This window comes from Anolis sagrei, chromosome 7 (genome assembly GCF_037176765.1).
Source record: "Anolis sagrei isolate rAnoSag1 chromosome 7, rAnoSag1.mat, whole genome shotgun sequence".
Lineage (NCBI taxonomy): Eukaryota > Metazoa > Chordata > Lepidosauria > Squamata > Dactyloidae > Anolis > Anolis sagrei.
In genome coordinates, this window is record NC_090027.1 from 43,372,901 (window position 1) to 43,382,636 (window position 9,736).

Sequence of the window (9,736 nt, forward strand, 5' to 3'; positions counted from 1 at the left end):
TCTTTGGAGATACCCTCACTGATTGACTTTGCAGCTTCATGACTACTCAATGCTAAATACTGCAAAACGTCACAGAGCAGTTCTGCAACGTAACGTAATAGTGCAGCATCCGCCTTACACTCCTTCATGCACAGGAGAGTCATTCAAATCTGAAGTTACATAGTGCAATGGAGATCAGAGGGTGGATGGCCATCTGTCAGGGGTGCTTTGAATGCAATTTTCCTGTTTCTTGGCAGAATGGGGTTGGACTGGATGGCCCATGAGGACTCTTCCAACTCTAGGATTCTATGATCCATGCACCCTTTGCAGCAGCGCATACCCCGTTCTCTGGGTGTGAGGGGCTGCCTCCCAAGACCTCCCCCCGCCCTTTATTATTCCTTCCAAACCACTCAAAAGGAAGGTAGACGGAGCTGGAGAGAGAGGTTTATTAGGCGCTCCTGGGATGGAGCCTGGCCCCATTGCCCTTCGCACACTATGTATTGTCTCTGTACCGAATGGGGCCTCCAGCAGGGCCACTAGGAGCCACTGACCGTTCCAAGGGACTGAAGGAACACAAGAGGTGCCCCCCCCCTAAAAGAGCCAGTCAGGACCCCATGCCGTAAAGGGGAGGGGATTCACAATGGGTGGAAGAGGTAGTTGGGGTCAGCAGCAAGTCCCAGTCCCAGTCCAAACAATGAGAGACGCAACAGCCAGAGCTGGCGATGCAGCAGTGCGCCCCAAGGCAGGCCTCTGGTGAACCCCCAAAAGGCAGGCTTCTCCCCGTCCGGTCAGTAGGGATCCTCATCATCCGTGTCCTGAACAGGAAGCAGAAAAGAGAGAGGAGGAAATGGTGAGATAGGTAAATGCTGCATATGTGGAAGGTCTCAGGCAGTTTGACCAGAGACAAACAAATCCACTTTGGAAAAGTTTGTTTATTTATTTATTTATTTATGACATTTATACGCGGCCCTTCTCACCCTGAAGGGGACTCAGAGCAGCTTACAAGATATATTATATTGCAAGATACATTATATTATTAGCATAGTACAATATCAGTGTAATATATCTCAGTATTATATATCAGTATTATATATAATTACCAGTATTATATATTACTATATTGTATTATCTATATAAATAAAAATGTAATGTTCGTTTGTGGGATTAACAGAACTCAAAACCACTGGACGAATAGACACCAAATTTGGACACAAGACTCCTAACAACCCAATGTATGCCCTTCACTCAAAAAAATTGATTTTGTCATTTGGGAGTTGTAGTTCCTGATCACTGTGGACTCAAACAATGATGGATTTGGACCAAACTCTACACGAATACTCAAGATGCCCAAATGTGAACACTGGTGGAGTTTGGGGAAAATAGAATCTTGACATTTGGGAGTTGTACTTACTGGGATTTGTAGTTCACCTACAACCACAGAGCATTGTGAACCCCACCAACGATGGAATTGAACCAAACTTGGCACACATTTCTCCCTTGGCCAACAGAAAATACTGGAAGAGTTTGGTGAGCAGCGTCCTTTGGTTTGGGAGTTCTAGTTCACCTCCATCCAGAGAGCACTGTGGACTCAAACAATGATGGATCTGGACCAAACTCTACACGAATACTCAAGATGCCCAAATGTGAACACTGGTGGAGTTTGGGGAAAATCGAATGTTGACATTTGGGAGTTGTACTTACTGGGATTTGTAGTTAACCTACAACCACAGAGCATTCTGAACCCCACCAACGATAGAATTGGGTCAAACCTCCCATACAGAACCCCCATGACCACCAGAGTGGGCCACAGCAACGCGTTATATTGTAATACTATTATATTGTAATACTATTAGTAATATTACATGTAATATAAATATATAATTATAATATATTATTATAAGTTGAGCAGAACATTAGCAGAATTGGGTTGGACTAGATGGCCCATGTAGAAAAGGGCCTGAGGTTGTTAGGAATGCTGGGAGTTGAAGTCCAAAACACCTGGAGGGCCCAAAATGGACTATCCTTCTCTGTCTAGCACCCCCTTGTGGCCTCTGATAGAGTGAATTTTTTCCAGAACGTAATTTATTTTTTGAAGACGTTTTTGAAGACGTATGCAAATAAATGGCTAGACTTTGGTAGTAAAAATAGGAGATAACATTGTGTCTGACGACACACTTCGAGCCCATGGAAATATGTTAGAGGTACTTTTCCTGCGGAGCAGAATGGGTGTTGGACTAGATGGCCACATGGGGTCTCTTCCAATTCTAGGAGTCTATGATTGACTCTACTTTATGGAAAGCTCAACAGCAATAAGAGTCATACCATCGGTCAGAACAGGCATGGGCCAACTTGGGCCTTCCTTCCAGGTGTTTTGGGCTTCAACTCCCACAATTCCTGGCCTCAGGCCCTTTCCTTTTCCCCCTCAGCCGCTTAAGCTTGGAGGACAATCTTACTCAGACAACGAGGGATGGACGAATGGGGTTTCCGCTTACCAGGCACCGCAGGCAGCATCTGACCAACTTTTCCCGGCATCCAGGAGGCTCTGGGCTGAGAGAGAGTGCAAGAGGATTGGAAGGGAGTTGAGGGCAGGTCCATAAAGCCCACCAGGAAATAAATCAACAAGGCCAACTCCACCAACCCCTGGCCAGGAAAGAGGGAATGAGGTCCTTACTCATCGGAGACTTCGATGGAGCACTTCTTGTAGCCAAACTTCCTTTTCTTGGCTTTCAGAAGCCCGGACTTCTTGCCCATCCGGACCAGCAGTAGGGCCACCACCACCGCCGAAGGGAGGAACACCAGGAGGGAGAGCAGCCCGGCCGAGGTCAGTTGGAAGGAGGCGCCTGGGCAGGGGGAGAGAGCGGAAGGGGGTCATCGCCACAACAACAACAACAACAACAACAACAATAATAATAATAATAATAATGTAATAATAATATTAATAATGTAATAATAATATTAATAATGTAATAATAATAATAATAATAATAATAATAATAATAATAATAATACTTTATTGTATTCCGCCCTATTTCCCCGAAGGGACTCAGGGTGGATTCCAGCATACGCAAACACAAGGCAAACATTTAATGCCTAGGCACAACCATAACACAGATAAAGGTAAAGGATCAGGCTGTGGCGCAGCTAGCTGATAGCCAGCTGCATTAAATCCCTGCTGACTGAGAGGTCATGAGTTCAAAGCCAGTCTGGGTCGGAGTGAGCTTCCAGCCATTAGTCTAGCTTGCTGTCGACCTATGCAGCCCAAAAATAGTCAGCTGCATTAAATCACTACTGACCAAGAAGTCATGAATTCGAAGCCAGTCTGGGTCGGAGTGAGCTTCCGGCCATTAGTCTAGCTTGCTGTTGACCTATGCAGCCCGAAAGACAGTTGCATCTGTCAAATTGGAAATTTAGGTACTTTATGCACTTAAGCGGCTGAGGGTGTAAAGAAAGGGCCCAAGGCTGTAGGGATTGGTGGGGGTTGAAGTCGAAAACACCTGGAGGGAGGGCGCAATATTATTTTATTATCATACAGCCCCCTGGAGATGCAGCAAGTTAAACCGCTGAGCTGCTGAACTTGCTGACCAAAAAGTTGACGGTTCAAATCCGGTGAGTGGGGTGAGCTCCAATTAATAGGCTCAGCTTCTGCCAACCTAACAGTTCGAAAACATGCAAGTGTGAGTAGATCAGTAGGTACCGTTTCGACAGGAAGGTGTAGCGAAATTGCTACTCTATGTTAAACTTCTGATGTATAGCTCTATGTTTACATATGGCAGATAGGGAAGAATAGGCACAGACAGGGTAGCAACAGCAGAGATAGGATTCATTTGCATATGTGAAGGCGATTGGTCATATGCAGATTAGTGTAGGCCCAGGATTTGAAAAGGCTGCTGGGCCAAAATGACAGTTGGGGAGAGCAGAGCTGAACATTCCAAAGGGGCGGAGCCAAGGTTCTGAAAGAGGCAGATAGAGTGAGGGAGTTTGAAAATGACGGTTAGGAATCTGTGTGTGAAGAGGAGAGTTGGTTTTTGAGTGCCTGATAGAAATAAGCAGTTATGAAGATGTGTTAAAGACTTCTGATATAGAGAAACAGTTAGTTAAATAGAGCTCGAGTTTTAAGGAACATAAAGAAGGCTAGTGTTGCCTTAGTTCAGAATATAATTCAGCCAAGAGTGTGTAAAGCTAGTAACATGTTTGTGAATATGAAACATTGATAGTTTACTCAGAAAAGTTAAGTAGTAAATGATACTGACTGTAAGCCTCAAGATTGCAACAAAACACAAATGTAACCACCAGCGTTGGAGCCGGAAGTTATAAATAAACTGTGTTACTTTGTTATACACAAGAGTGTTTCATTGCCTGTGATATAAAGTACAAAGGTTTAACAGCATACAGAAAGCCCCAGCCAATATAAAAGAAGAAACTGAATCAGTATAAGGCAGCAAAGAGGTTTTTAAAGAGGAAATAGTCTCTCTCCCTCGCAGGCCCGTAGCCAGGATTTCAATTGGGGGGGGGGGGGGGCTGAGTTTTTTCGGGGAGGGTTCGGGGGGGCTGAGTTTCGGGGGGGGCTGAGTCTGAGTGAAAGAGGGTCTACCCTAGCAAACCTTTTATATCATTATCCCAATACCCCCATGCATATGGGATATATTGAGTATGGTGATCAGATCATGATATGAATAAACCTAACAGTTTAAATAATGCACCAGTAAGGCCTTTTTGCGAACCACCATGAGAATTTGGGGGGGGGGCTGAAGACCCTCAAGCCCCCCCCCCCCCCCCCCCCCCCCCCCCCCCCGGCTACATGCCTGCTCCCTCGCCTCACAGAAGGTAATGGCGCTCCATGCAGTCATGCTGGCCACATGACCTAGGAGGTGTCTATGGACAACCCCAGCTCTTCAACTTAGAAATGGAGATGAGTACCACCCCCCAAAGTTGGAACACAACTAGACTTAACGTCAAGGGGAAACCTTTCCCTTTCCCTTTATTATCATATTGGAATTTTAGACTGCATTTAATTTTATTTAATAGTAATTATAATTTTCTATAAGGTAGAATCCATGTCACTCTTTTGGGTTGTTAACAGTGGGGTGTAAATAGAGCAGAGGCCATTTTGTTTTTTTCTCTTGGCTCTTCTCCCTTGCATCTGACCGTGCCAGTGAGTAAGTGTCATTGCAAGGAATGAAAAGTAAATAAAGATTAGAGCCGCTACTGAAGTAGAAACAACTGTGTCTGAAGTCAGGTAATTGGATGATAAGAAACAAGTTGGCCAGCAAATTGCACTGATAGATATGTATAGAAATTTCCTAAATAAATAAACGAGGGCTCTTCCAAACCCTTCCAAGTGAGACCTAAAGGGGCCAAATGACCCCCTTCCCAGAAGAAAGGCCTCACCTCTGTGAGTGACGGTCAACAGGGTCTGGGGGATGTTGTGCTGCACGTCCGGAGGGTTCCTGACGGTGCAAGTGAAGGTCCCGTTGTCGTCCAGTGAAGGGTTGATGATACGGATGGACGCGTCACTCTTGCTGATGTCTCCGGCCCAGAGGACACGACCCCGGAAGGTGCCCCCTTGCGCTGGGAAGGCCTGGGACTGGTAGTGGAAGACCTGGGGGCAGCGGTGGGGGTGTCATGCGGGTCAACCATGAGCTTGGAGGCCTCCCCCTCCCCTCTGTCCATACTCACCGGCTCCAGGCTGCCCCCAGCCCGTGGCCGGTACGTCCAATCGACGGTCAGCTTCTCAGTGAGAGGGGCAAAGGACTTAAACCAGCACTTGAGGGTCACAGGCTCCCCCACAAAGGCCTGGACCCTGGGGTCGGCCTGGATCTCTAGGGAGTGGGCTCCAGCCATGGCTGCTGCTGCTGGTGAAGGACACAAAGGTGAACCATATGATCATGATTATCAGTATGTAAGAGTGAAATGTCCAAATAAATAAATCTGAGTTTTCCTGAGTTAGAGAAAAACAATAATTGGTGTGCAAATCCAAAGAGTTTGCCCTGGTTTAACAACACAAGAAAAACTGGGATCATGGATAGCACAATAGGTTAAACCCTTGTGTTGCTGACCGGAAGGTTGGCATTTCAAAGATGTGGGTCGGGGTGAGCTCCTGCTGTTCGCCCTAGCTCCTGCCAACCTAGTAGTTCACAAACATGCAAATGTGAGTAGATCATTGGGTACCATTTCAGCGGGAAGGTAATAAAGGTGCCAATGCAGCTATGCTGGCAACATGACCAGGATGTGCCTATGGACAACAGGCTCCTCAACTTGGAAATGGAACAAGAGCACCTCCTTGTGGCCGGAGTTGAGCATCGCCTCCAGACGCTGGAAATGGACAGGAAAACCTTTGCCTTTGTTTGTGTCTTGTATGTCATTGTTCACTGCATAAAAGGCATTGAATGTGCATACTGTAATCTGCTCTGAGTCCCCTCAGGGAGATAGGTAAAGGCAAAGGTTTCCCCTTGACATTAAGTCTAGTCAAGTCAGACTCTAAGATTCTGGTGCTCACCTCCATTTCTAAGCTGAAGAGCCAGCTTTGTCCGTAGACACCTCCAAGGTCACGTGGCCACTGACATGACTGCATGGAGAACTGTTACCTTCCTATAGAAGTGGTACCTATTGATCTACTCACATTTGCATCTTTTTGAACTGCTGGGTTGGCAGGAGCTGGGCCTAACAGTGGGAGCTCACCCAGCTCCCTGGATTCAAACTGTTGATTCGGTCAACAAGTTCAGTGGCTTAACCCACTGCACCACCAGAGGCGCAATCTATATATATATATATATATAGAGAGAGAGCACAATATAAATAAGTATTATTATTATTATTATTATTATTAAAACTACAAAAGCATCTGAGGTTTAATATATTGGGTTTGAATAATGCTGTTCATATGTTACACACCAACAAAATTAGGCCAGAACATGGAAACACTCTAGGTCATGGGACCTTATGTAAATATCATGGGAACTTATGTAAATATTATAATAAAATAATATATATATAATACTAGCTGACCCCTGCCATGCGTTGCTGTGGGCAAGTTTGTGTATATGTATTTTGTGTGTGTATATATGTGTTTGTGCATGTGTATTTGTGCATATATATGTGTTTGTATATTTATATGTGTGTTTGTGTGTGTGTATACATATATATATGGGTGTATATGTGTGTGTATATTTGTATGTTTATATGTGTACATGCATATTGTGTATATGTGTGCACTTTTCTATATGCATATTTGTGTGTATATGTATGTGTGTGCATGTGTATATGTATATATGTATGTGTATGTGTGTGTACTTGTGTGTGTGTATGAATGTGTGTGTGTATATATATATATATATATATATATATATATATATATCTGGGTGTATATGTGTGTGTATATTTGTGTATTGTGTGTTTATATGTGTACATGCATATTGTGTATATGTGTGTGCTTTTCTATGCATATTTGTGTGTATATGTATGTGTGTGCATGTGTATATGTATATATGTATATGTATGTGTGTGTGTGTACTTGTGTGTGTATGTATGAATGTGTGCATGTGTTTAAGCATATGACTGTATGTGCATATGTATATATTGTGTATTTTGGGGGGGGGGGGTTAAGTCTGTTCCGCTGGTGTTTTGTGTGTGTGTGTGTGTGCGTGTTTAGGGGTGATGGACACTCGTTGGATTGTTAGGTGTCTTGGGTCCAAATTTGGTGTCAATTCGTCCAATGGTTTTTGAGATATGTTAATCCCACAAACAAACATTGCATTTTTATTTATATAGATCTACACACACACACACGCATATATATGTGTGTGTGTGTGTGTGTGTAAATCTATATATATATATATATATATATATATATATATATATATATATATAAACAATGGTTTGCAATATTTCTGTAGCTTTGCAAAAACTAAAAGAGAGGAATGCGGGGGGACGGAACTTGAAACTGTTTTCCCCTCCTATTGCCCCTCCTTACCTTGTACCCCACTGAGGGGGACAAAGACCCCCCCCCCAAAAAAAAAAAAACTAAGCCAGCAGCTCCCTTCCCGATCAGACCCCTAGGTACAAAAATCAAAGGTATTGTTCCATTATCTAGACGGAGACCACAAGGGGGCAATAGACTGAGAAGGATAGTCCATTTTGGGCCCTCCAGGTGTTTTGGACTCCAACTCCCAGCATTCCTAACAGCCTCAGGCCCCTTCCTTTTCCCCCTCGGACCAAAGTTTGCCCATGCCTGAGTCAAACCAAATCAAATACAGACTGAGAAACAACAAAGCAGCATTTGCAATACTTGCTCAGCAAGCCACTCTTCCTGTTGAGCATCTTTTGCAAGAATCCCATTGTAAACAAAGCAATGGAGATCCGTGTTCTATCTAAAGCGGCCACTAGGGGGAGCTGGAGAAACACTCCCTGTTGCCCAAGGTTTCCTGATCCTGACATTGACCCCATGTTATTTACAGGTTGGGGTTTAGTGGGGGACCCCAGTTTAGGAAATCCTGGAGTTGCTTTCCAGTTTGAGAAGGTGGGAGGGCCGGATTTTCTCCCCACGGATTTTCTCCCCACGCCCTCCCCCTCCTTTCAGGGCTCTTCCAAGGGCTTCAAGGGTTTCCCCCATATTTCCCTCCCCCATATTTTCCCCATATTTCCATCTCTGGGGCTACTGGGAATTGCAGTCCACAACACCTAGAGAGAGGGGAAAGGATGGCGGCTGACATTAGGAAGGTGCCTTCTAGGAGCACCTGGATCGGGGCCCCACCCCACCCCCCAGCGCCCACCCCCATGTGCCCCCTCCCCTCCCTCACCGAGAAGGAGGAGGCGCATCCCCGGCAGAGGGGGGGCTCAGGGCTGGGCACGGCTCGCCCCCCATTCCGCAAACCCTCTTCTCTTCCGCCTGGGACGCCTACCTGCCGGGCAGGTGAAACAGGAAGGGGCGGGGCCTTGCAGGACTCACATGCAGGAGGGGGCGGGTCTGGTTTGCTCCATCCCCAAGTCCCTCCCCAAGGGGCCTCTTCAGGGCTTCCAAACACAAAACGACATAGGTCAGATCAAAAACCAAACACTCCTGAATTTCCCCTGGTTAAGCGACTAAAATGATCAAGGGTCTGGAGAACAAGCCCTATGAGGACCGGCTTAAGGAGCTGGGCAGGTTTAGCCTGAAGAAGAAAAGGCTGAGAGGAGATATGATGTTGTTGTTCATTCGTTCAGTCGTCTCCGACTCTTCATGACCTCCTGGACCAGCCCACGCCAGAGCTCCCTGTCGGCCGTCACCACCCCCAGCTCCCTCAAGGTCAGTCCAGTCACTTCAAGGATGCCATCCATCCCCCTTGCCCTTGGTCTTCCTTTTTCCTTCCACTTTCCCCAGCATCATTCCCTTCTCCAGGCTTTGCTGTCTCCTCAAGATGTGGCCAAAGGACTTCAACTTTGTCTCTAGTCTCCTTCCCTCCAGTGAGCAGCCGGGCTTTCTTTCCTGGAAGATGGACTGGTTGGATCTTCTCGCAGTCCAAGGCACTCTCAGCACTTTCCTCCAGCACCACAGTTCAAAAGCATCTATGTTCCTTCACCCAGTCTTAGGGAGGAAGGAGCAGATCAAGGATCTGAAGAACAAGCCCTATGAGGAGCAGCTTAAGGAGCTGGGCATGTTTAGCCTGAAGAAGAGAAGGCTGAGATGATAGCCATGTATAACTATGTGAGAGGAAGCCACAGGGAGGAGGGAGCAAGCTTGTTTTCTGCTTCCTTGGAGACTAGGACGCAATGGAACAATGGC

At 45.9% G+C, this 9,736-nt stretch overlaps 1 protein-coding gene across 3 annotated transcripts; it reads right to left on the reverse strand.

Moving 5' to 3' along the window:
- Positions 1-398: 398 nt before the first annotated feature.
- MPZL3 (myelin protein zero like 3) lies at positions 399-8,908 on the reverse strand. 3 transcript variants are annotated; one of them, XM_060787613.2, is made up of 6 exons: positions 8,775-8,908; positions 5,656-5,825; positions 5,368-5,578; positions 2,651-2,819; positions 2,472-2,526; positions 399-794 (listed from the first exon to the last, which is right to left on the reverse strand). In XM_060787613.2, the coding sequence occupies exons 1-6, from the start codon at positions 8,791-8,793 to the stop codon at positions 768-770; spliced, it is 651 nt and encodes a 216-aa protein (XP_060643596.2). In that variant the 5' UTR covers positions 8,794-8,908; the 3' UTR covers positions 399-767. The 3 variants fall into 3 exon arrangements, with proteins under 3 accessions (XP_060643596.2, XP_060643595.2, XP_067326926.1); XM_060787612.2 differs by having other exon boundaries at positions 5,656-5,828; XM_067470825.1 differs by having other exon boundaries at positions 5,656-5,831.
- Positions 8,909-9,736: the final 828 nt, after the last annotated feature.

Bases quoted from the DNA above. Each gene is read 5' to 3' on its own strand.
- MPZL3 (XM_067470825.1), bottom strand. The intron at 5,579-5,655 runs GTGAGTATGGAC...CGCTGCCCCCAG, and splicing joins CTGGGGGCAGCCTGGAGCCG to GTCTTCCACTACCAGTCCCA. The intron at 795-2,471 runs GTAAGCGGAAAC...CTTCCTGTTCAG, and splicing joins GATGCTGCCTGCGGTGCCTG to GACACGGATGATGAGGATCC.